This window comes from Amblyraja radiata, chromosome 39, assembly GCF_010909765.2.
Source record: "Amblyraja radiata isolate CabotCenter1 chromosome 39, sAmbRad1.1.pri, whole genome shotgun sequence".
NCBI classification, from domain to species: domain Eukaryota; kingdom Metazoa; phylum Chordata; class Chondrichthyes; order Rajiformes; family Rajidae; genus Amblyraja; species Amblyraja radiata.
The window spans coordinates 9,480,775-9,508,737 of record NC_045994.1 but is presented as its reverse complement, the minus strand read 5'-3'; the positions used below and the strand labels follow the sequence as shown (position 1 = coordinate 9,508,737).

The 27,963-nt window shown below is 43.2% G+C and overlaps 1 protein-coding gene across 2 annotated transcripts; it reads right to left on the bottom strand.

Moving 5' to 3' along the window:
* Window positions 1-27,878, bottom strand: cds2 (CDP-diacylglycerol synthase 2). Of its 2 annotated transcripts, XM_033013978.1 has the most exons (14): window positions 27,828-27,878; window positions 27,575-27,790; window positions 23,763-23,884; window positions 23,110-23,206; window positions 17,990-18,087; window positions 15,900-16,039; window positions 13,536-13,594; window positions 11,142-11,224; window positions 7,312-7,399; window positions 5,808-5,876; window positions 3,957-4,109; window positions 3,600-3,719; window positions 1,897-2,000; window positions 1-1,014 (listed from the first exon to the last, which is right to left on the bottom strand). In XM_033013978.1, the coding sequence occupies exons 2-14, from the start codon at window positions 27,629-27,631 to the stop codon at window positions 891-893; spliced, it is 1,314 nt and encodes a 437-aa protein (XP_032869869.1). In that variant the 5' UTR covers window positions 27,632-27,790; window positions 27,828-27,878; the 3' UTR covers window positions 1-890. The 2 variants fall into 2 exon arrangements, with proteins under 2 accessions (XP_032869869.1, XP_032869868.1); XM_033013977.1 differs by lacking the exon at window positions 27,828-27,878 and having other exon boundaries at window positions 259-1,014; window positions 27,584-27,773.
* Window positions 27,879-27,963: the final 85 nt, after the last annotated feature.

The window sequence follows — 27,963 nt, the reverse complement described above, 5'->3', positions numbered from 1 at the left end:
TTTTTTTTTTTGATTAAATATAATTGTAAAAGCTAACACTTTCCTTACTAAGTGATGGGGTCGCCAGGATCTGATAAAATGGAGATGCTCGTCTCAAAAGGACCACTCCACCCATGAACACTTCAAAAGAAAGGCAATGTTTTGAGCAGGTTTATACCATTCACGTTGCAAGCTGAATAGTTTGCAATAAATCGACAATAAATGGAGAATATTGCTCCTCACTTAAATCTCTTCCCGACACCTCACTGCAAACTCTACATCCTACGAGACAGCCAGTGTAAACATCATATTCTAAGCTCCTTCAGGTGGCTCAAGAAGCCCTATGAATGCAAATGTAAAACAGCAGGTTCTTCACAAACTACATGGTCAAGGCTAGACCGAATACTACATCTACTCCACCCTAAAGCGTACATTTGAGCTGAGCAACAAATAAATCATGGACAATCAGTTGGACTTGTAACGCGAGACTCCTGCACTGGTGCGGGACAGGCTCGGATTGGGATTCAACTGGAGCAGAATCCATGATTTATACAGAGTTCAGAGCCAGCCTCCCGATCTTTCACTGTAAACAGCAATGGCGAGTCACTTAAAACAAAAAATACCTCCGTGTGTCGCTTTGATGATTAATCACAGGTCAGTGGCCATCATTAATGTGCCTACTCCTAATGAGCTGCGATCCCATGATTAAACATATTGCTACCTATTAATCCCATCAACCAGAGCACAATAAAGAATGCACTGCTCTAGCTACACAAGGAGCATGGATCTCTCGATTACATGTGGAAATTCCTGGTAGGGTAATTTGGCCGCACTGCGTTTGAGAGAAAGGTCACTGGCTGGACTCTTTCCTGAGGCTTTTTACGGCAACCACTTCAGTGATTCTCCCGGTCCTACGCCCCTGCAGGCAGCATACCCTTCTGGAGCAGATTGGCTTTCAGGCTCTTGAATATCTGCAACTGTTGGTCCAAGCGAAGTGCCAGTAACTGCTGCAGCAGTTTACTAGGATTCGGCCCCCTAGAAAACAACCAAACAAACAGTTGAATACATTTTAAGCTCCCCTTCCCAGTTCCAGCTGCACACCCCTATTGGGAGAAAAAAAAATCAACACAAAGTACTGAAGTAACTCAACGGGTTACACAGCATTTCTGGAGGACATGGATAGGTGACGTTTCAAGTCGGAACCCTTCTTCAGTCTGGCAACGACCCCTTCTCCAGTCTCCAACATTCCTCCTCATCATAGACACCCAATGTGGCCTTCTATCCTCTCTGAACCAATTGTTGCCTGATCTGCTGAGTTACTCCAGCACTTTGTTTGTTTTTTTTGCATCTGCGGTTCCTTGCGCCTCCCATTGGGAGGACATGACCATCAAGAGGAAAAGAAAGGCTTTCCATTTTTATTTCCTTTTGTAATTCAGGAAGTACCCACGGAGACCAGATTCCCCACCATCACCTTCATTTCACACAACCTTGGGAAAGTAGCTAACATAATAAAGGACATTCATCACCATAATCATTATATATTCTTCCCATCTCCCATCAGGCAGAAGATGCAAACGTTTGAAAGCATATACCACCAGACTCAGGAACTGCTTCTTCCCCTCTGTTAGTGGACTACTGAATGGTTCTACCATAGGTCAGGGGGTAGTCCCAATCTTCCAACCTACCTTCTTTGCAGACACAGCACTTTTTCTCGTAAACTGTAACGCTACAATGTGGTAAAATTATATTCTGCATTCTGATATTTTTCACATTGCACTATCTGTTGTACTTATGTATGGCCTGATCTGGAAAAAGGCCTCACAGTTAATGCTTTTATTTTTGAAGATTCTGCATCAGAGTGCTGAGCTCCAGTAAGTGTTAGGAGATGACACTTTAGATTCAATGAGCAGCATTTACCTTATGAAGCTGGCAATGTAGACATTAACAAAAGTCGCCATGAGATACTGACAATCAAAGCGGTCCATAATTCCACCATGCCCGGGAATGGTGTCAGCAAAATCCTGGGTGGAGCAAAAATGAATTTGTTCATGAGTTGGCACAAGTTCCTCCCTGTTACCGATTATCTCTATGGGGACACACCTTTGTGTGGAAATATGGAAATATCAAAATATGGTGGGTGTCAGTGACACGAAGGTAAAGTTGCTGCCTCAACTCCAAACAATCCTTGAGGGAAAACAATCCCTTTCGCTCACAAAAAAATTGATGTTGCAAACTAATGATCTAAACTCTGTGGAGTTTGCAAATTGATTTCAAAAAATAAAACAGGGTCTACAGGGAAACATCTTTCACTCAATTCAATATAGCACAGCCCTTCATGAATCTTGAAACCAAGCACTGCAGGGAAGTGGCATCAATGCTTCAAGGTGCCCTGGGTCTCATCTTTCTTGTGGCAACAAGGCTCTCATATTATGTGTAGATGTGCTTGGGTTGAAAGAATAGAAAGCACCTCAAAAATCAAACCAACTGCCAGAAGAAATTAATCTTTGGAGCTGATGCTCGTTTATACAGTGCTGGATTCTAGCGGCTAGCTAGCTCATGTTGAGCCACTCATGGTTAAAAGGGGTTTGCATTGTACTGCTAAATATTGTAAGAAAACTGACATAATGACCCGCCCTCCATAAGTCCATAACTGGCTTGGATGCACTTGCTAAACCTTCCACCAATACCGCATAGCACACAAGAGACCCCATTTTTGCTCCCCAAACAATATTCTTTTGATCATAATTTCACATGCAATGTTTCCAATGGTAACTTTAATTCTGGTCTAATGTCCAAAACACGTCACAGCCAATGAAGCGAAATGTAGAAACAGGGCACTTAATTTATACATCGCTTGCTCTGACAAAAATCTAATGTGATGAGGAGATTATCTGTGAAAATTATTTTGACTGAGGGATAAATATTTTGCCGGGTCATGGTGGGTAATAACCCTAGTCTTTTATTGAAATAATACCATAGATTCCCTTACAATATGCAGTAACATATTACAAGGTGTGGAAGTGGAATTCTCTGCCGCAGAAGGCAGTGAAGGCCAAGTCAATGGATATTTTTTGAAGCAGAGATTGACAGATTCTTGATTAGTATGGGTGTCATTGGGTATGGGGAGAAGGCAGGACAATGGGGCTTGAGAGGGAAAGATAGATAGATCACAGAAACATAGAAAAATAGGTGCAGGAGTAGGACATTCGGCCCTTCATGGCTGATCATCCAAAATCAGTACCCCGTTCTTGCTATTTCCCCATATCCTTGATTCCTTTAGCCCTAAGAGGTAAATCTAACTCTCTCTTGAAACAACTCTCTGGGTGAAAAAGTTTTTCCTCATCTCAGTCCTAAATGGCCTACCCCTTATTCTTACCTGTGACCCCTGGTTCTGGACTCCCCCAACATCAGGAGCATTTTCCAGCATTTAACCTGTCCAATTCTTTAAGCATTGTATACGTTTCTATGTTCAGCCATGATTGAATGGCGGAGTAGACTTGATGGGCCGAATGGCCTAATTCTGTTCCTATAACTTGTGAACGTGCTTATATTACCACCCTTCTAACCCCCCCCCCCCCCCCCACTTTCTTCCCCAAACGTTGTCACATGGCAACAAATACCTTGATCTTAAATGCTCTCTTGAAGCCGCTGGCAAAGAATCCTCCAAATGGGCTGATTAGTGATGCAAAACTAGAAAGGGCAATGCTGTGAAACTGGAAAGGGTACATCTTGATCGACCGCTGCAGAAATAAGACAAGAAGAAATACAATTAACTTGCGGATTGCAATGTTTGTTACCCATTGTAATTTTAAAGGGGTGATTTTCGGAGTCTTTTGGCCCAGTCATACATACATACACACACACACACCCACACATACACACTGAGGAAACGGCAGGAATGTTCATTTGTCCAGCAGGCAGACTCAGAAATTCACTCCCTGAAACGTGATGAAAATACAAAGATTGCAATGTCATACCCAGCCTATAATGGACTGAAGAACAGTGGGGATTGTGTAATCTTGCAGGACGAACAGCTCCGATGGTTCACATTCCACGGTGAAACTGTTGGCCTCATTGTTGAACTCCACGGGACAGACAAAGAAATTGTACCCTGCCATCACGTAGGACAGCTGCATGAACGAGAAAGATAAAACAGCATTGCAATGTGGGGTACAGGAAAATACATTAATCAGGTGCAATAATACCGCAAATGCCATCCTGGCTGCTGCTACTACTTTTAGTTAAGACTATTATGCAGCTTCATTTCTTATTGACCTATTTATTGGATCTGTTCATTTAATCATGAAGAAAGCCCATCAATGCCTCTACTTCCTTAAAAGATTGAGGGGATTCGGTACGTAGACAAATACTTTCTTGAACTTCTACAGGTGGACGGTGGAGAGCATGTTGACTGGTTGCATCATGTACCGGTTTGGCACTTCAAAAGCACAGGTACAAAGGAGATTACATAAAGTGGTAAACACTGCCCAGTCCATTACAGATACTGAGCTCCCCACCATTGAAGAGATTTGCAGGAGGCACTGCTTCAAATATTCATCCAGTGTCATCAGCGCCCACACCAGCCTGACCATGCTCTCATTTCACTCCTGCCATTTGGATAAAGGTTCAGAAGACTGAAAACAGAGTTCTGAAAACCGTGAACAGCTTCTTCCCAACAACCATCTGGCTGTTGAACACTACAAACACGAAATAAACTTTGATTGCAAACTGTCTTCGTTGCACGAGGGACTTTGGGCTTTTGATTGGTTTTGGACAATATCGTTTTTTTTAAATTTCTTTATTATGTTATATATTAAGTACCGTGCTGACAAACCTGTTGTGCTCCTGCAAGTAAGAATTTCATTGTTCGGTTTTGGTGGAATCAACAATGAAACACTCTTGACCCTTAATGACAATAGATCAGCTGGGAGGTTGCTACAAGATGGAGGCGTAGGCAAATCCCGAGAAATCAAATGTCACAAGATGGATGTTACTAGGTGTCAGCTGCTCAACATTGGTGAGACCCAAGCTTCGCCCAAACACCTCCGCTCGGTTCGCACTAACCAACCTGATCTCCCGGTGGCCCAGCACTTCAACTCCTCATCCCATTCCGAATCCGACTTTTCTGTCCTGGGCCTCCATAGCCAGAGTGAGGCCCACCGCAAATTGGAGGAGCACCTCATATTTCGCTTGGGCAGTTTACACCCCAGTGGTATGAGCATTGACTTCTCCAATTTCAGGTAGTCCTTGCTTTCTCCCTCCTTCCCCTCCCCTTCCCAGCTCTCCCACAGCCTACTGTCTCCGCCTCTTCCTTTCTTCTTCCTTCCCCCCCGCCCGCCACACCCCCCCCCCCCCCCCCCCCTGCACCTCCACATCAGTCTGAAGAAGGGTCTCGACCCGAAATGAAAGATGAGTCTTTGTCCCAAACATTATGGAGTGCACTGTATATTGTATCTCTGAAATATAAATGAAATGAGAGATATTGTATCTCTGAAATAAACATGAAATGAGGAAGCCTCCTAACTGATACAAGATGCAATTCAGGTTGACGCCAGCAGAAGTTTCTAACTTCTGGAACTAATCTTCCAGTTTCCAGCATTCTTTTATCCCCACTGCTTTTCTCAGATTCTCAATTTTTTGCTGTTGTTTGTTATACTATTCTTATACCAATGTAAAGCACTTTGGCCAACGAGAGTTGTTTTTTAAATGTGTTATATAAATAAAAGTGACTTGACTTGACCGTCACTAGCAGGGGGGTTCAAACCAAACAAATGGAATTGTCTTTCTGACTATTGACAATGGGTCATTTGTTTAAAACAGCATCTCACCAAAAGTCCAAACACGACGGTTGCAAAGAATCCTCCGATAAATCCTTCCCAGGTCTTCTTGGGAGACAGCTGCAAAAAAAGGTAAAACTGATGGTCAGTATTGCTGCAGTAACATATTATAAGGTGGTGATATTGCATATTATTGTTCTGTTGGTACATATGACAATTGAACGCTCTTGTCCAAATTTATCGTGAAGAAATGTCTGTAGTTTACGAAGAATTGCGAGGCAACCTGTGGGCAACAACATGGATAGTCTGAAGAATGGTCTCGACCCGAAAAGTCACCCATTCCTTCTCTCCAGAGATGCTGCCTGTCCTGCTGAGTTACTCCAGCTTTTTGTGTCCATCTTCGGTTTAAACCAGTTCTCTCCTACAGTCTCATGTGTACGCAACTTGCATCACAGAATGGTCACATATCCCCCCCCCCCCCCCCTCTCTCGTCATTACCATCCTTTTAGAAACATAGAAAATAGGTGCAGGAGTAGGCCATTCGGCCCTTCGAGCCTGCACTGCCATTCAATATGATCATGGCTGATCATCCAACTCAGTATCCTGTACCTGCCTTCTCTCCATACCCCCTGATACCTTTAGCCACAAGGGCCACATCTAACTCCCTCTTAACTATAGCCAATGAACTAGCCTCAACTACCTTCTGTGGAAGAGATTTCCACAGATTCACCACTCTCTGTGTGAAAAATGTTTTTCTCATCTCAGTCATAAAAGACTTCCCCCTTATCCTTAAACTGTGACCTAGCTTTCAATGACACCACATCATATACCCACATAATCACACCCCCAAACCGTTGCTATATGTACGACCTATTCTGTTAAATTTAGAATCCACCTTAATTTGTACAAAATATACAGAAAACAAAGATATTTACTCCTAGCTCTCACACAGATATCTGCAATTCAAGCAGCACCAGCAACCAATATCTCTTGAATTGTCCCAAAGTAGTCTTCATTGTGCCATCTGAAAGTGTGTGTGAAAATGTGTGTCTATTCATTTCTCCCTCATGTTCCTATCCAACTTCTCCAAACGCATCTGAATTACAAAGCCAGACATGTTGTCCTTCTCTGCAGTTTCCAGGGCTTAGGACTTAACTGGAAGTGCGGAAGGGACATGCAGCATCTCCGGAGAGAAGGAATGGGTGATGTTTCGGGTCAAGACTCTTCTTCAGAATATCAACAGATTCTTCAGAATATCAACAGATTCAAATCAACTGGCATTACATAAGTGCCTCATGAAAAGTTTGACATACAGACTGGATTTTAGGGTATATGCTGGCTGCACAAAAAATTGTCGGAAAGTAAAACTAGATGGGTCTGTGCTTCATTGACAGTTTTCAACATTCTCCTGATCAAGTCATACAAGTATTACATCTTGAAGCTCCCTCCAATCTATCTCATGATGTGCCGCAGAGGAACATGCTTCATTCATCTGGGTGGAACTTTTCATTTTGTGCCCCAGTACTCCTCACCGCCTCTTGGTCTTCTTACTGACCTTGATGAGTGGAGTCCGGCCAAAAAAGAATCCAAACATGTAAGCCATGATGTCATTGCAGATCACACAAGAAATCGGCACAATGAACCTGAGCAACAAGAAAGAATAGACATGTAGAGAGAAAGACTTAACACGCATCCTCAAGATATTTATTCCTTGTGAATATTCAATCCATTTTTTGTCAGTGACTTAAACCAGCAATAGCAATTTACAGTGGCTTGCAAAAGTATTCATACCCCTTGAACTTTTCCACATTTTGTCACGTTACAACCACAAACGTAAATGTATTTTATTGGGATTTTATGTGATAGACCAACACAAAGTGGCGCATAATTGTGAAGTGGAAGGAAAATGATACATGGTTTTCAATTTTTTTTTACAAATAAAAAAACTGAAAAGTGTGGCTTGCAAAAGTATTCAGCCCCCCTAAGTGCAATACTTTGTAGAACCACCTTTCGCTGCAATTACAGCTGCAAGTCTTTTGGGGTATGTCTCTACCAGCTTTGCACATCTAAAGACTGAAATTTTTGCCCATTCTTCTTTGCAAAATAGCTCAAGCTCAGTCAGATTGGATGGAGAGCGTCTGTGAACAGTAATTTTCAAGTCTTGCCAGAGATTCTCAATTGGATTTAGGTCTGGACTTTGACTGGGCCATTCTAACACATGAATATGCTTTGATCTAAACCATTCCATTGTAGCTCTGGCTGTATGTTTAGGGTCGTTGTCCTGCTGGAAGGTGAACCTCCGCCCCAGTCTCAAGTCTTTTGCAGACTCTAACAGGTTTTCTTCCAAGATTGCCCTGTATTTGGCTCCATCCATCGTCCCATCAAATCTGACCAGCTTCCCTGTCCCTGCTGAAGAAAAGCATCCCCACAGCATGATGCTGCCACCACCATGTTTCACAGTGGGGATGGTGTGTTCAGGGTGATGTGCAGTGTTAGTTTTCCGCCACACATAGCGTTTTGCATTTAGGCCAAAAACTTCAATTTTGGTCTCATCTGACCAGAGCACCTTCCTCCACATGTTTGCTGTGTCCCCCACATGGCTTGTGGCAAACTGCAAACGTGACTTCTTATGGCTTTTTTTTCAAACAATGGCTTTCTTCTTGCCACTCTTCCATAAAGGCCCGATTTGTGGAGTGCACGACTAATATGTTATGTTTAGTTATGCTGCTGCCTTCGCATGGAACCTGCTGCAGAATGAACTGAAACTTAGGGAGCTGGTTTCTATAAACAGATTTAAATCCCTTCTTAATGATGTTGAAGTGGGCTCTTCTGTCTGTACATGCTTTGTTTGATGATGTTCTGACTGTGACTCTATTTATATGTTCTCTGTTGTTTTTAAATTATTGTCTGCAACTGTGGAACTGTGCTGCTGCCTGTCTTGGCCAGGACTCACTTGTAAAATAGATTTTTAATCTCAATGAGACTTCTCCTGGTTAAATAAAGGTTAAATAAAAAAATAATAGTTGTCCTGTGGACAGATTCTCCCACCTGAGCTGTGGATCTCTGCAGCTCCTCCAGAGTTACCATGGGCCTCTTGGCTGCTTCTCTGATCAATGCTCTCCTTGCCCGGCCTGTCAGTTTAGGTGGACGGCCATGTCTTGGTAGGTTTGCAGTTGTGCCATACTCTTTCCATTTTCGGATGATGGATTGAACAGTGCTCCGTGAGATGTTCAAAGCTTGGGATATTTTTTTATAACCTAACCCTGATTTAAACTTCTCCACAACTTTATCCCTGACCTGTCTGGTGTGTTCCTTGGGCTTCATGATGCTGTTTGTTCACTAATGTTCTCTAACAAACCTCTGAGGCCTTCACAGAACAGCTGTATTTATACTGAGATTAGATTACACACAAGTGGACTCTATTTACTAATTAGGTGACTTCTGAAAGCAATTGGTTGCACTGGATTTTATTTAGGGGTATCAGAGTAAAGGGGGCTGAATACTTTTGCACGCCACACTTTTCAGTTTTTTATTTGCAAAAAAATTTGAAGACCATGTATCATTTTCCTTCCACTTCACAATTATGCGCCACTTTGTGTTGGTCTATCACATAAAATCCCAATAAAATACATTTACGTGACAAAATGTGGAAAAGTTCAAGGGGTATGAATACTTTTGCAAGCCACTGTATATTGTAAGTGCAACAACCCCTTGTGAAGCTCTGTCTGATGGATTCAGTTAACGTAACTCTCAACACATTTGACATTGCCCTTCTTGGGAATCACTTGCGTGGATAGACATAGCATCAGAGCTCTGCTTCCCTCAGTGGAACCTGTAGCAAGATGACTCAGATGGGGACTATCGATGCACCTTCAACCAGAGCCAGTCCATTTAAATTCTGCGGAACTGCGGCAATACATGTTCAGGACTCAATTGGAAGCATCATAATCATCAATCCTTATAGTAAATGCTGACAAAGTGGGAGCAAGATCAATCCTCAGTTGAGGCAGGTACAGTTAAGATGACAAGGCCGAACAATTGTCTTCAGTATCAGTCACAGCCACAGCCACGTCCCTAGATTCTCAAAACATATTTTTGCCATAGTCATACAGTGTGGAAACAGTTCTGTCAGCCCAATTTGCCCATGCCGATCAACGTCCCATCTACACCTGCCCACTTGGCCATTAACCCTCTCAACATATCCTAACCATGTACCCGTCAAAATTTCTCGTAAATGTTATGATAGTACCTGCCTTAACAATCTCTCCCGGCAGCTCGTTCTATATACCCATCACCAGTTGTGTAAGTTACACCTTGGGTTCCCATTAAATCTTCCCCCCCCTCACTTTAAACCCATGTCGTCTGGTTCTTGATTCCTATGTCTGGTTCTTGAGAGGGAGCTTGCTGCTTCTACATCAAATGTGCTGATGCTACTCAGTAATAATATCATCACCTCACATTGGTTGTACTTCAGCAGATGCTTCACAAAAAAAAAATCCTCACTAGCATAGACAATCACCAAATTTTCAGAAGCTCACGAGGTGCAAAATGCCTGATATAATCACAACGTAACACTCACAGTCACTGGTTATATTAGAATTTGTTGTGTGATTTGGTGGGTGGGATTTCAGTCCAATTAACTGTTGCTCGGTTTCAAGCACTCTCACGCCTGTAAATTGTAGGTTAAAATCCTATTACAGACCCGAGCACAAATATCGAGCCCACTAATCATTGTCGTACTGAGGGAAAGAAAAATGAACTATGGAAAACTTGAAGTTCAATAAAGAATATCTCATGTTGCATCCATATAATTTGTCTGACATGATGGTGATAGGATTGTGTCACATCTTCCTCCTATTATATGAAAATATGTGAATTGGGATCTAATTTTACAGCTGCTGATTGTCTAAGGCTTCGCAGTATAGGAAGGACCTAGTATATTGACTTAATGGGGGGGGGTGTGGAACAAGCCTACTGTAGAAGCTGTAGGCAGGTATAGTTACGATGTTTATATGATATGTGGACAGGTACCTGGACAGAAAAGGGATACGAGCCAAACCCAGGTAGCTGCATCTAACTCAAATAGAAATCCTGGTCGGCATGGATCAGTTGGGACAAAGGGCCTGTTTCCACACGGTATAACACTCTGCTTCTATTAATTCCTCTCCCAACTTTCTCTTCATCTTTAATGTGTTTTATTTCATATTCTTTCTATAACTCTACTACCTATTGTACTTCCGCACTAGTCTTTTCTGTTTCATGCACAAGGAACTCAACCCCCATTGTGCTGCAGTTTTTCTCAATTCTGCCCATTAGAAATACATGTTAATTTGTGCATTTTAAACAATAACATTCAAAGGAAGAAACTGCTGGGCAGTCACATACCAAATCATTCCTTCAAAGAGGTTGTGGATGATGAGGTGGGACTGAGTCACGACTATTAGCAAAGTCACATGAGTCCACCCAAACTGTGAATTAGAAATGAACATCAGACATCAGAGGCAGAGGACTGCAAACGCAGAACATATTAGGTCAACAGAATTTAAACAGCCCAGAATTCAATTGGACACAAATATGAAATGTTTGCGTCATCACAACATTCTCCACAAAGTTGCCACAGGCACTGGGACTGAACCGTGACAAGACTGATCAATCTTCACAAAAGCAAACATACAAACTACTCAGTAAGCTAGTTGGGCCCTCAGCCCATTCCACCATTTAATAAAGTCAACTCCACCCACAGTAACCTTTCACCTACTTCATTAGGAATCCATCTACTGCTGGTTTATTAGTAATCGAAGGCTGTAAAAATAGGTGAATCAGAAACCAGGGACCTGAATCTGAACAAAGGAAACTACGAAGGAAGAAGTGGTATATTAGCTGTGATAGATTTAAGAATTTAACTAAACGGGTTGATGGTGAATGTGTTCTAGATAACACTTAAAGAATGTATACACAGATTATGACAATTATTCAATCCTTCCTGGCACAAAAATATGTCAGGAAAGATGGAAAATCTGTGGCTTACAAATAAAATTCAGAATAGTTTTCGATGAAAAGAGAATTATCAGAAAAAAGCAGCAGGCTTAAGGATTGGGAGCAGTTTAAATTCAACAAAGTGAGACAAAACGATTAATAAACTGGGATGGTAGACGAGAAAGGTAAGAGTATAAAAGTAAACTTGCAGGGAACATAACATTTAACTGTAAGAGCGTTGATAAATATGAAAAGTCAGAACTTGTATAACTATAATTGGGAAGAAATGGGAGAATAATTAAATTAATCGTTTTTTCAGACTTCGTAAAGGAGGGCTCAAATGACCTCCGGGATGTTAAGGAATCAGAGTCCAGTGAGAAGGAAAAACTGAAGGTGATAAGTACTTAATGGGGATTAAGACTGACTGATACCCAGTCTGATAATCCACATCCCCGATTATTAAAGACGTTGCCCTGGATATACCAGTAATATTGGCAGTTTCTTCAAGACTGTCAAGCAGTTCCTACAGATTGGAGGGTGGTAAACCTAACATCAGAATCCCCAATCTCTGCAATCTCGCACCACTTGGATAATATGCTTCTCTTTCATTCCTTCTGCCATATTGGACAATTTCACATGTTCCAACATTACACTCAATTTTTTCAGATCTATGCCCACTGACATAATCTATCAAAATCCCTTTGTAGCTTCCCCGTGTCCACAACTTTATTTTCTATCTTTGTTCATTTCATCAGCAAAGTTGGCAATGAATCTTGGGTGCCTTACTCAGGTGACCTTTGTCTCATGAAGGGTCTCCTCCTGAGACGTCACCTATTTCTTTTCTCCAGAGATGTTGCCTGACCCGCTGAGCATTTTGGGTCTATCTTTTGTAAATTTAGAATTATGTACCACAGGACATATAGTGCCCTCCATAATGTTTGGGACAAAGACCCATCATTTATTTATTTGCCTCTGTACTCCACAATTTGAGATTTGGAATAGAAAGAAAATCACATGTGGTTAAAGTGTTTAACTGCAAAGAATAAGTTTTATTCTTGTTTCTCAGTCTCATAATGGTTTCTTTGACTTTCATTGGCACAACTTTGGTCCTCATGTTGATAAAGAGCAATAAAAGTTTCCAAAGATGATGGAAAAAACTGGAGAAAAGACTAGGCGCTGAGAGCTCTCTTATACCTGCATTAAGGAGGCATTTAAACACACCTGAGCAATTACAAACACCTGTGAAGCCATGTCCCCAAACATTATGGTGCCCTGAAATAGGGGGACTATGTATAAACACAGCTGTAATTTCTACATGGTGAAACCAAAATGTGTAAAAAATACCCTTTAATAAAATCTGATAATGTGCACTTTAACCACATGTGATTTTTTCTATTACAAATCTCAAATTGTGGAGTACAGAGGCAACTAAACAAATGATGGGTCTTTATCCCAAACATCATGGAGGGCACAGTAGAAAGATTCACAGACAAAGCATCTGTTTATAAGATACCATTAAAATTTTGTTATATCACCTATTTAACACCTTTGAAAATAAAAAATAATGGCCTTAATTAAAGAGAATGTATACTGGTATAGACCTGCTATTTCACGTACTATAATGCTGTTGGATTAACGACAATAGGATTTGCAACACAATCAGTGAACGTGCTAGCTATAATAAAAATTGGCTATGCTGGATGATCGGTTTCTCTCTCGTTCCCTATCTGGCCCATTCCATCACTCGAGTTGAACAAAATATACTGTGCAGTGACTTATTCTGGCCAACAGTGAATGACATACCATGTAGAACTGCAGTCGGTAGTGCTTCTTCACAAGACTCAGGACAAACAGGCAGAATCCTAGGGACAAAAAGGTTAGAATCTCACTTAACGAGTGAATATCAAAAAACTTTATGATGACTTTAATTTCTCAAAACTAAAATGAAAAGCTGCATTTTGACATTTTTCCCCAGAACTGCTTGTTCATTTTAGAAAGCCTGCACTGTGTTCTTCAAACTGTTCCAATATACGGTTCTGTTCAGAAATGTGATTGAAGTGTTTAGAAAACCACAAACCACAGCATTCAAATTAAGCAACTTGTGAACATTCTCTTCAACTGAAAATGCACATAACACATTTTCGATGACAGCCTAATTTTACCTGCTGGTATTTTGGCATGTTGCCATACAAAATAAAATGTATTAAGAGGGAACTTCAGTAAGAACATTTGAAAACCATGGGATTCTTAGATAGATTCAACCATCTAAGTATAAGGTAGTAAAGACAGGTCAGTCAGCTTCTGAAAGTGACAACCCAACTACAAAACATGCATATTCAAGTTTGATGGGTTTCTTTCAAGCATTATAGAGCAATCCTCTTTGTGTTCTTCTCCCAAATCTGAGCATGGATCTCCACCATAGATTCACAAGTAATACCAGGAGCCTAGTCTTCACTGTGCAATTGTAGTCTAGACTGAAGGTTAAAGCTATCGGTGTTGTTTTCTGTACTAATAAAGTTAAAAAAATGGTATCTCTACACGAACTGCAGACCACAACTCTTAGTTCCCTTTGAATTTATTGACAGGCTTTCTCTGTAGATAAATTAATCTGTAACTAACAGAAAATGGAGTCGATTACATTTGAAGATTAACCAGCCATCACCAAGAGTGCTTTTCCGTAAGTACAGTGTTAACTTCCTGTTGCACTTCAAATTATTTGCTGATTTAACGTAAAATAATTGTATTTTTTTTTTATAATAATTGAATAAGATAAGATAAACTATTCGATGCATAGATAGTACATAAGATAGATTGTGGCATGTTTTGAATTGCCTGTGTTCATTATTTGTTGAGGTGCTAACCATTGGGAAACAGGACTAGTTATTTCCTGTTGCAATTGCACCAGTGTCATTTCCCTTTCATATTTCCACACATGATGGCATTCTCACGGTGTATGTTTATCTATTAACCGTGTCATAGATTAATATCATATGACATAATGATATCATAAAACTATACGATGGCTTTCAGTTAGCACTCTTGATAACGTTTTTGCATAAACTTGCATCTACATGATCAGTTTTTTTTAAATTGTGCTTGTTAACACGTATGTAGCTGATTATTGCATATGGAGTTAGTTATTGTCCTTAGCATAGATTAGATAGTACTTTGGCTTTGGTCTTGGTTTTCTTGGTTGAGTGCTTATCCTGGTGTTATAGCGTAAGTACTTTTGTGTTTTAATTGTAATTTAAAGTAGTGAATCCTGTATGAAATGAAGAGACATTGCTGAGCATGGTTTTAATATTTTCTAAATTCCTTCTCTCAGTATTTCACTTGCATTATAAATTAACTGCTGGCTACCCTTGGCATAGAATAATATACTGGTAACTCCAGTCCACAGGTGACTGGAACTATGGCATTGATTCTACAGTCAGCGATAGCTTGGGATTCATTAGTAATACCTAACCAAACAGAGTTACTCCATGGTGTGTTATTAGATGCTAGCTTACACCGAATGTAGACACAAAATGCTGGAGAAACTCAACGGGTCAGGCAGCATCTCTGAAGAAAAGGAATAGATGACGTTTAGGATCGAGTCCTTTCTTTGGAATCCCCTTTCTCCAGAGATGCTGCCTGACCCGCAGAGTTACTCCAGCATTTTGTGTCTACCTTCAGAGTTACTCCATTATTCAGGAAAGACTGGGTCATGAATCTCCTCTCTCCCCCACCACGGATTTCTCCTGAGCTATTCAATCTGAATCCTTCCCATGTCAGTTTCATACTGAATCTTGTTTGGCTTTCATAGTGAAATACCCTTAAAAATACTGACATACTTCCTGACTACTGCAGCAGCTTTCCACAGCCTCTGACTGTGAATACTTAAGACAGCCTCTGCAATGCCATAAAGCATGGTAACTATTTCTAAAAGCAAGAGTTATTCATGACGTTACACGGTTTGGTATGAGGGCAAAATGTAGAAAGCATTTAACGTGCTCAAAAAGGGAGCAATCTAATTTCTAGGCAAAATGTTCTCCAGTAAAACCTTTCAACTCACTGACAAAATGTTATACTTTGGGAAGTTTTTCCTCAGATATTGGACGGATTAAGTGGTTTGGTCGACCTTACTTTGAAAGACTTCGCTAACACAGCACAACAACATAGCAGTACCTGCCAAGTAAAGAGCAAAGGAAATGAAGCGATGGTATTTGCTCAGGATCCGGAGAGGCTCCTCCCTCTGAACCAGTGCGAAGAACGTGTCTGTTACCGTCTCTCCATAGAAGAAGTAGTTTGCACATAATAAGAAATACCTTTCAGAGGAAAACAGGAAAAAGTTAAACGGTTTCCAGGAGAAAACAATATTTTTGGATACAGGTGCACAACCTTTTATCCGAAAGCCTTGGGATCACACACTTGTCGGATTTCGGAATTTTTCGGATTTCCGAATGGAAGATTTTTAGCGTAGATTAGGTAGGTAGCGTGGGCGGCTTGAAAAGTCTGGAGCGGCTGCCTCCTCCCCGGAGACCGGGGAATCATTGCATAAATGTTAGTCAGTTAGTTTGGAGGGATTTTATGTGGTGGTGGGGGGTGAAGGGGGAAACTTTAATTCTTAGTCCCCTACCTGGTCGGAGAGACGGGGAGCGGGCAATGCCTTACCGGGTCGCCGTGCGGTAAGCTCCGGAGCGCTGTGGCCGCCGACACACAACATTGTGGAGCTGGGGCTGCGGGCGTCCGGCCGCGGGCCGCGCTGGATTTGGAGCGCCGCGCAGCCAGGGGTAGAGTTGCCGGGGTCGGAGCTACAACCGGCGCCGCCCGCGGCCGGACGCCCGCAGCCCCAGCTGGGAGTTGGCGGCCACAGCGCTGCGGAGCTTACTGCACGGCGACCCGGTAAGGCATTGACCGCTCCCCGCCTCTCCGACCAGGTAGGGGACTAAGAATTAAAGTTTCCCCCTTCACATGATTTACAGATGTTTAAGTGTCTCCCCGGTCTCCGGGGAGGAGGCAGCCGCTACAGTAGTACAGACCTGGGTTGACCGTGGGTCGTTTCGGGTCAAGTTTGGCGCCAAACACGAGCTTTGGTGTGCAGACGACATCCTGGAAAAAATGGCCGGTTTTCGGAGTTTTTCGGTTTCCGGAACTCCGGATTAAAGGTTGTGCACCTGTACTAATTGTATTACGAAGATGGATGGCAAGCGCCAATGGACTCAGGCTCCTCTGTTGTCAGGCTTCTGAACAGGCCTTCCATAAACAAGGGAACTGTCTAATTCACCACTATCCCTTTGTGGTCATTGGATTATCATAGATGCCAGTGAAGGAGACTATTGACAATTACAGTGGGGTCTTGATCAGCCAAGTAAGTGGGCAAGGAATGGAAAATGGCATTTAATTCAAGTAAGTGGGGAGGCACAGTGGTGCAACGGTAGAGTTGCTGCCGTACAGGGCAGAGACCCGGGTTTGATCCAGACTACAGGTACTGTCTGTACGAATTTTGTACATTCTCACTGTGTACCTGTCTCCATGGGTTATCTCCGGGTGCTTTGGTTTCCTCTCACATTACAAAGATGTGCAGGTTTGTAGGTTAATTGGCTTCTGTAAATTATCCCTTGTATGTAGGATAGAACAAGTGTCTGGGTAATCGATGGTTGGTGCTGTTCGGTGTGCCGAAGGGCCTGTTTCCACACTGTCCCACTAAAGGCTAAACTTTAACTTACATTTTGGGAAGTCAAACCAGGGTAGAATTCATACAGCAAATGTTTGGGCCTTGGGACATGTTTGCAAAACAGAGGGACCTCAGAGTACAAGCAGATAAGTTTAGTTTAGTTTATTATTGTTATGTGTACCAAGGTTCAGTGAAAAGCTTTTTGTTGTATGCTATTCAGTCAGCATAAAGACTATACATGATTACATGTACATGATAATTCCATGAACATTGCGTCACAGGTAGACAGAGTGTGAAGAAGGCATTTAGCTCACATCCCTTCATCAGTCAGGGCATTGAGTATAGAAGTTTGTTTCAGTTATTCAAGAGATTGGTAAGGCAGAACGTGGAGTGTTGTATGGTTTTGGTTACCCTGCCATTCAAGAGTGTAACTGGGTGTTTGATAGTCATCATCGACGATGGGCTAAAGGGACTTTCCATGCTACATCACACTCATGCAATAATAATGGCTTTTTTTTTCATTTCACATGATACTAAGGGCTTAATTTAACAGTAACATTCCACAAGTGTGCCTTTATGTCAAATCTTATCACGTGCTCACCAGCTAAGAGTCCGGAACCATGGCAGATCGTAGGAGTGATAAACGCTGTAACCAATGAGAATAATCTCGTGAAAGCATTTGATCTGTACACATAGAACCTAAGGAAATAATAGACAGATAAGGAATTAATAATTTCTTTGTGCTATTTGGGCCTAATCGCAGGTGATATTCGCGGCATTCGAGAAAGGATTGCATTAAGATATCACATTGGTAAATGTCAACACCCTTCTATAAAAATGCAATATTAGTTTGGGAGAGACAGATAAGTTTGCATTTTCAAGACAAAAACGATTTAGTCCCAGATATATTATACTTCGAACAACACAACGTATCGAGCATGCACGACACAAGTGCTTTTGACATACACACACACAGAGTTGTAATCACACAGGATCCCGGACTGAAGCATAATTTACAGCCAAATGTGGCTGTAATATACAACATAGAAAATAGGTGCAGGAGTAGGCCATTCGGCCCTTCGAGCCTGCACCGCCATTCAATATGATCATGGCTGATCATCCAACTCAGTATCTTGTACCTGCCTTCGCTCGATACCCCCTGATCCCTTTAGCCACAAGTGCCACATCTAACTCCCTCTTAAATATAGCCAATGAACTGGCCTCAACTACCTTCTGTGGCAGAGAATTCCACAGATTCGCCACTCTCTGTGTGAAAAATGTTTTCCTCATCTCGGTCCTAAAAGATTTCCCCCTTATCCTTAAACTGTGACCCCTGTGACCTTCTAAGCTAATGGGCATTAGCGTAGAAACGTGCCTGTGCAAATTTAAATTGCCTAATTTAACAGATGCAAAACATGATCTGTCATAAAATATATGGGTTAATAGCTGCCTTGTAATTTTACTCAAAGCATATTTTTTGATCATTAACTTTTGGTCTAGCAACCACACTATGCTGAACCCAGATAAATAACTTTTAATTCTCACAGTCTGAAGAAGGGTCTCGACCCGAAACGTCACCTATTCCTTCGCTCCATAGATGTTGCCTCACCCGCTAAGTTTCTCCAGCATTTTTGTCTCCCTTTAATTCTCACGTGGTATTTTCAACTGTTGTTCCTGGAGATATTAAATGCTCCAATGGCATTTATATATAATGAATTTTTAAATATTGTTTGAGCATTTTATCAATGCATGGAATTGCATTGCAACTTTCACTTAATCTCCCTTCAGGTCATCGTTATCCTCTTGTATCTTTGGTTCTATTTAACAGCTAAAAAAGTGCATTTGTACAAGCTAAAGTGCAAGCTAAAAATACTAAAGGCCAATTGTTTAACAGAATATCATTCCACAAGTGTTGATCAAAGCAATTGCTTGTCAATTTCAATAACCTCCTGCAGTGTAACAAGCAGGCCTGTGTTCTGAAAGAGACAGTAGTGTTTGATTACTATGGGGATGGTCTGTTATAAGAGGTCTGTAATAATGAGGGTAGACTGTAATGCATTTTACAGTCAAAACTCTGCTGCCCCCAGAAGTGATCCAAATTGAAGTCGTGGACTCAGTTTGTACACGTTCAGTTTGAGCTGTAGAAAGGAACTGCAGATGCTGGTTTATACCATAGACACAAAATGTTGGAGTAACTCAGCAGGTCAGGCAGCATTTCTGGAGAAAATGGATGGGTAACTTTTTAGGTCAGGACCCTTCTTCAGACCCTTGGGTCTGTTACAAATCTTAAATCCACAAGCTGTTGTAGATTTAAGATCCATTTTAAACTTAAGAGCACAAGTATCCCGGTTGACATTCAGTACTTAGGGAACATTATATTGTGAGGTAGACAAAAATGCTGGAGAAACTCAGCGGGTGAGGCAGCATCTATGGAGCGAAGGAAACGATGGAGTGAATCTATAGGCGACGTTTCGGGTCGAGACCCTTCTTCAGACTGATGTGAGGGTGGGAGGAGCAGGAAGATGAAAGGAAAAGGCGGAGACAGTGGGCTGAGGGAGAGCTGGGAAGGGGAGGAGAAAGCAGGGACTACCTGAAATTTGAGAAATCAATGTTCATACCGCTGGGGTGTAAACTGCGCAAACAGTTGGGAGGAATATTGGGAGGAATAACACCAGCATGTTGTGTCTATCTTCGGTGGAAACCAGCATCCGCAGTTCTTTCCTACACATTATATTGGAAGGTGCTTTCCTTCAAAATGAGAAATATAACCAAGAATCTGCCTGTTCCCTCAGCTGCTAAAATAACCCGAAGCTCTAGTTCCCAGTAGCAGGGTAGAATTATCCACACTGTCTTGGTCAACATTTAGCATTCTACCAGTAACTGAAAACAGATCATTAAACAGAACATACTGAAGAAATTCAGACAAGGCATCATCTAAGGAAATAAAGATACAGTTGATGTTGCAGGTAGGTATTCTATTCATAACTGGAAACGTTTACAAAAGAGGCATGATTAAACTCTGCACTAAAATGAAGGTCAAAAGAAACCAGATTACACAGTGTGTGGGAAGGAACTGCAGATGCTGGTTTACACCGAAGATATAGACACAAAATGGTGGAGTAATTCAGCAGGACAGGCAACAGACAGACAGCATACATTTTGTGTCTATTTGTGCCTGCATTACACCTGCATTTTGTGTCTATTTCCAGATAACACAAGCCTGTGTCAAAGGGAAGAGACTGAAGGCTTGGTAAATGCAGCTAATATGTCTGGACCAGAGGTCAGAGGAGAGATAAAAAGTGCTGGAACTGTGAGATGCAGAGCACGGCAGCGATCAGGCTGGAAGTGGGATGGAGAATTAGGGTGACAAGCAACTAAAATCTCTGGGCCACACTTGTGGACTGAATAGACGTGTTCCACATGTTCCAATTTGCACACTTCCGTTCCCAACTCCCATCCCGTGCAAAGGTAGCATTCCAATGGTCCTAACTGCCCACCCTGTCATTCAGTGCAAGGACAGGGTTCCCTTTGCCCCCACCCCCCCCCCCACCTTCCGCACCACCATCCTCCACTTTCAACAGATGATCCTTTACAATTTTAAATGAGATGTCACCAACCGACACATCTTCTCCTCCCCTGCTCTTTCAGTATTTGACAGGATCTTTTCTTCCATCGCCCATGGTTCACTCTTCCATCTGTATCAACACCAATCTCCTTCTCACAGCACCTTCCCATGCAATTGCAGGAGAGGCAACCCTTGTTGTTTTACTCTCTTCCCACCATCCAAGGACACAAGCAATTCCAGTTAAACCAGTGATTGTTTGCAATCCATAGAGTTAAGAGTCACGCAGCATGGAACCAACCCCTCGGACAAACCCATCTAAGACGACCAAGATGCCAACCTACGCAAGTCACATTTGCCCATGTCTGTCCGACATTCCTCCAAAACTGCCAGGCAGTTCTAGTGTACTGCATTTGCTGCTCACAATGTGGTGACCTCTACACTGAAGATCAGATGACTGCTTTGTAAAAATCCTCTGTTCACTCCATGTAGGTGACCCAGTGTTTCCAGTTGCCTGTCACTTCAATTCCCCGTTACACTCCTACCCTGACCTCTCTGTCAAAACACAAGGTGCTGGAGGAACTTAGCGGGTCAGGCAGCAGCAAGGAAGGGAATGGACAGGCTACGTTTCAGTCGGGACTTCTTCTTAAGCAAGGATCCCAACCCAAAACATTGCCTATCTGATGCTGCCTGGTGCATGTTCCTCCAGCACGTTTTCCTTTGCTCAAGATTCCAGCATCTGCAGCTTCTTGTGTCTCTGCCTTTGGCCTCTTACACTGCTCTAATGTCCCAGCATAATCTGATGGTGCAACATCTACCAGTCTTGCATGTTCCAGCCCCCAGTGCTCAACATCGATTTCGACAACTTCAGTAAACTAGCTCCACCAGTTTGTGGCTGAACCAGACCGTTCTGTTGTAAACAATAGGAGTGCTTGGCAGGCATGACAGCACCTGCTTTTGTGGTGGGGTTGCGCTAGGGAGAGCGTTAGCAAGAGGAGAGATCATCAACTCAATCACCTTTAGTCAATGATCCCTAATGATGTGTTCTTGCTGGTCTGTTTCTCTTTGCTAGATCTTTTTCTCTTCCCATGCAAACATGGCCCTGCCTAATGACATCTCCAGCACTTTCTCCTTTAGTTTCAGCTGTTACCATCGACAGCTTTTTGCCTTCAATCCCTGGCCAGCTCTGAAGTAACTCAGCTCTCTCCTGATACTGTCTATTTGTACTCCTGGATTCTCTGACCCCATACATTCTGCTTCCACTTTATAGAACTGTTGTATTCTGTATTTTACAGCCTGAGGTTTATTTTCTCTCTTCTGGCCTCTTATTTATATAGTCATAGACTCATCGCACCAGTCCTGGGCTTCAGTGAAAGTGGGGATTTTTTCCATGGGAGTGAGGCGGTTGCAATCCAGCCAGTGTGTGTGTGTTCCCCCTACAGGCTCCCTACTCCCCTCCTCTCCTTTAATTGTGATTCCATGTAATGTCTTTAACAAGCCTTCAATATCTTTTCCTATTCAATATCTATCTGTATCACCTTTTTTCTTGGTCACAATCCTATCTCTGACATTCTCCTTATTCTCTCCATCTCTTCTCTGCAAATGTAAATAATAATCTGATTTTTTTTCCACATCTAATGAAAGGTCATTGACATAAAGCATTAACTCAGTTTCGCTCTCCACAGATACTGCCTGGCCTGAAGAATATTTCTCGCATTTTCTGCTTTTATTTTAGATTTCCAGCATCTGTAGTGCTGGTTTTTTTCCCACTTAAAAAAAAAATCATTGGTAATTAATCTCTGCGTGTTGTAGGAACTTGTAGTGCGTAAATTGACTGGCACATTTCCAAACATTTCGAAAGCAGTCAAATATGTTTTTGGGTGTTGGAAAGTTGAGAAAGGGCATTTTATAAATGGAAGTTAAATCTTTCTTTGGCAGTGAATGGCAAATTACCTTCAAGATGCCAAATCCCCGTATCAGTCAGTATGATGGGAGGTAAATGGAATTAAAATAATTTCCTGCCCTTGCAGAAACACAAGAGCTTGAAGCTGGTTCATTGAATGTTTATGTGGAAATTAGTTTTAATTGAGGACCCTAGATAAAACAGCACACAGACCAAATGCATAGAGAGCACGAATGATAAATTAAATGCAACTTACGATCATCATCAAAACCATGGGTCCTAGATAGATGATGACGAAAAAGAACGTAATCATGGCCAGTGTCAGAATTCCTCGCACCCACCAATTCTTCCATCTGTCAAAAGGAAAACATCTTTAGTTCCAACATGTGGATTAAATCCAAATCATAAATTCAATTCATTTGCTCAACACTTTAAATTCCTGATTGGGGTAGCATTCTATTACCTAATTTAGCAAGTGGAAGACCCATGATGTATCGTGAAGGAAGGAGATGCAGATGCTGGTTTAAAGTGACGATAGAAACAAAAATGCTGGAGTAACTCAGCAGGACAGGCAGCGCCTCTGGAGAGAAGGAATGGGTGTCGTTTTGGGTCAAGCCCCTTCTTCAGAAGAAGGGTTACTCTAGCATTTTGTGTCTACACATGGCGTATCATTGGTTTTACATCTGATACTGCTTTCTGTTGACTTCAGCAGTATTATTTACACTTAATCTCAATAATTTCCCCAACATGCAAGCTGGGCATAGATCTACATCACACTTCATATGTCTGTCCAAAGTGCAAGCATTATTCTTCGTGGTCAAAAGGAATTGACTGCTAATTACGTCTTATGCCAAGAACAAACCCGAGGAACCTGATAACAAATCTTTTTCATCGCTAATATTACTATACCTTGAAGACAGTCCTGATAGAGCCTTGTTCAGCACCTCTGGAGTGTTATCAACAGAAGGAGGAATGTCCGAACTCCCCGATTCCGTTGTCACTTCGTTTGTGATTGTCCCCGCATCTGGTTCCTAAATTAAAACAAGATCAGACGGTTGACAATCGACTTATTGGAGTAACGGAATACAGGTGATAAAGGTCACTTAACATGTAAAAAAAAAAGGTAAACTTGTTTGTAGCATCATATGTATGCCCCGAAATCCAACCTTCCATCTTCAAACACCGCGTGAGTCAACACCATTGACATCAAGACAACATCTCATCCAGCTTGGCTTTTAGAAGCCCTTATAAAATGGAAGCCAATGGTCATCAAGGCAATCACATTTCATTTTTGGAAGACATATCTCACACAAAGGATGATGGTAGTGGATCCCAGGTTTCAATTATCCCGGCCCCAGGCCTTCATTCAAGGTGTTCCTCCGGATAATCTTTCTTCATGGCTTAAGCCGGAAAGAGTGCAGAGAAGACATGAGTTGTTGCCAGGACTTGAAGGACTGAGCTATAGGGAGAGGTTGGACGGGCTAGGACTTTATTCTTTGGAATGCAGGAGGATGAGTGGTGATCACATAGAGGTGTGTAAGATTATGTGAGGAATAGATAGGGTAAATGCACAGTCTTTTACCCAGAATAGAGGAATCAAGAACCTGGGGACATTGGTTAAGGTGAGCAGGGAAAGATTTAATAGGAACCCGAGAAGCAATATTTTCACACAGAGACTGGTGGATACATGGAACGGCTGCCAGAGAAGGTAGTCGAGGCAGCTACAATACCAACATGTAAAAGGCATTTGGACAGGTACATGGATATGAAAGGTTTAGAGGGATGTGGGCCAACAACAGGCAGGTGAGACTAATGTAGATGGGGCATCTTGGTCGCCATGGGCAAGTTGGGCCAAAGAACCTGTTTCCATGTTGTCTCTAACCATCTTCAGCTGCTTGATTAGTTAACTTTCTTCCATCATAAGGTCAGACATAGGCAATTCACTGGTGATTGCACATCATTCATTTCCATTAGCAGTATTTCAGCAAACGAAGATGTCCATGCCTACGAAATGCAGTAAGACCCAGATAACAGTTATGCATAAACAGATGCACCAAGGAACATTCTTGCTGCAGAAGTGTAATCCAATGACCAAGAGAGCGTCCAACCACTTTCTCTTGATATGCAATGATGTTATCGTCACAGTTCCTCCGACCATCATTATCCTTGGGGTCACCATTGATCAATTAGTCCATTAGGTCAGCCTGAGACTAGGCATCCTGCAGCAAACGACTCCACTCCACAAAGACATTTCAACACTTACAGAGCAGAGGGAGATGGAATACTCTGTACTTATCTGGATGAGTGCAACTACAACAACGCCATTGGCACCCAACCACAGCCTGAACAGTCATGAACTGCATGAGCATGTCATCCGCAGAATGAACTGCAGAAATGCACTTAGCATCTCCTCAACCCATGGCTTCTACCACAATGTAGCACAAGGGGCAGCAGGCATTTTGGAGTACCACCACACATAGCTTGCCCTCCGCGATGTGCAGCGTCCTGAATTGCAAATGTATTACCATTAATTGAAATGATATCCTGGAACTCTCTACCATACAGCGTTGCAGAGAACCTTCTCCATAAAAACAACAATAATTCAGGAAGGTGACTCCCCCCTCTATCTTTTCAAGGGCAATTGGGAAGAACAATTTGCCATGGCCTTTGCCAGCAACATATACAACCTTAAAAATTAATAAAATCAAAAAGTAACTTCTTGGAATTTTCTTCCAATTGTATGCTAGTTTATAACTGGCTGAAGTAATCAGAACATCCAACTATAGTTCACAGGTACACAAAAAAGCTGGAGAAACTCAGTGGGTGCAGCAGCATCTATGGAGCGAAGGAAATAGGCAACATTTCGGGCCTGAAACCCTTCTTCAGACCCTTATAGTTCACAGGGTTTGTCATGGCAGAGAATAGAGGAAGTATACTCTCTACTAATCCCATTATGTTTATCGAAAGACCTGGGGCATTCTTGTGATGGGCTACCACACTGCAAGACAGGGGAGAAGGAGTTTTTTTTTTCGTCTCGGAAGCCTAGTCATTGAATCTCACCCTCCCTTCTCCATTCAGCTCAGTACATCCAATGGTTTTCTGAAACCTGATGGTGGCAGGTGAAGAAAATGTGCATAAAATCGCAGTGTGGGCAGGAACTCAAAAAATAGATGGAGGCTGATCAGAAAAGCCCGAGTCAATCAAATGTGAAGTCTGTTTGCTGCAAACCCTGATCCAATTCAAGCTTAAATAGTTACTGCACAAGATGTTGGCTAGAAATATAGGGAAAGGATTATGGGTACACCTTATACTCTTTTTCTATTCTTCCATATCTCAATTTTCCTTCTCCCCTGACTCTCAGTCTGAAGAAGGGTCTCGACCAGAAACTTTGCCCATTTCTTCTCTCCAGAGATGCTACCTGTCCCGCTGAGTTACTCAAGCATTTTGTCTATCTTCAGTGTAAACTATCATCTCTAGTTCCTTCCGCCACATGGGTACCAAGGCACTGGGCCATGTGGAAAAACTGTGCTTGTACTGAATCTGCACAGATTTCCCGAGTAGTAAATATTTAACCTTTAACTAGATCAAGGTTTCAAACAGATCATCTGTGGGGAGCAGCTGGCGACAGCTTGACTTGTATTTGAAAGGGGTTGGCAGCACATTTACCATGACATCATTCTGCCTTCCAACAATCTGAAAAACTGGTGAGGGGATGGGGAGAGGGATGAGAGAACTGGGAGGAGGGAAATCAGGGAACAGGGAGGGCAACCAGAGAATGGGAGCGGAGAATAGCAGGTAGGTGGGTGGACAAGGGAATGGGGCAACCAGCGAATGAGGGGGGGGGAGAACACCAAGGAATCGGAGGAGGGGGAAAGACAGTGAATGGGGGACATAGAAACGGGCGGGGGTGTGAAAAAAGGGAAAGGGGCAACCAGAGAATAGAAGGGAACACCAGAGAATGAGGGGACATCAGGGGATGGGAGAGGGAATGGGAGGGCACGGAACGGGGGGGGGGGGGGGGGGGGGGGGTTGAGAAAGGGCAATTGGGGGCGAGAAAAGGGAATGGAGTGGGAGAAAATGGAATATGGGGGGAATAAAGGGAATGGGGGGGGTAAAGGGAATGGGGGGGGGTAAAGGGAATGGGGGGGGGGTTAAAGGGAATGGGGGGGGTAAAGGGAATGGGGGGGTAAAGGGAATGGGGGGTAAAGGGAATGGGGGGAGGGGGTAAAGGGAATGGGGGTTGTAAAGGGAATGGGGGGGGAAAGGGAATGGGGGGGGGTAAAGGGAATGGGGGTAAAGGGTTAAGGATATGGGGCAACCAGGGATGGGAGGGGGGTTAAGGGTATGGGGCAACCAGGGATGGGGGGGGGGGGGGTTAAGGGTATGGGGCAACCAGGGATGGGAGGGGGGGTTAAGGGTATGGGGCAACCAGGGATGGGAGGGGGGGGGGGTTAAGGGTATGGGGCAACCAGGGATGGGAGGGGGGGGGGGGTTAAGGGTATGGGGCAACCAGGGATGGGAGGGGAGGGGGGGTTAAGGGAATGGGGCAACCAGGGATGGGAGGGGGGAGGGGGGATGGGAGGGGGGGGTTAAGTGTATGGGGCAACCAGGGATGGGGGGGGGGGGTTAAGGGTACGGGGCAACCAGGGATGGGGGATGGGGGGCTGGGCCAGAGTCCGGGCCGCGGCAGAGCTCCCCTTCATCCCGCCCGCGTCGCTCACCAGCTCGGCCAGCAGATCCTGCGAATCATCGCGGGCCCTGCGCCTCAGCTCCGCCATGTCGCTCTCCGCCCGTCCGCTGCCGCTCGCTGCCGATCCCGCGCCTCCGCTCCGGCTCTCGCCCGCCGACCAGCTCCAGGCCCCGGCAGCGGGAGTCACAGAAAACCGCACCTCCTGGGCGAACCGCCTGGCATTCACCCGCTCTGTCCAAAGATGGCTCTGTCAGTCCAAAGATGGCTCTGTCAGTCCAAAGATCGTCTGTCTGCCGACCGACAGCTCCGCTCCGCTCCTGTCCTGTCCGGTCGTCCCGGCCGGCGGGGGGCGATGACGAGCACCCGCCAATGGTCCTCCCAACACGAGGGGTCGCGGCAGAGCACCGGTCCATGGTCCTC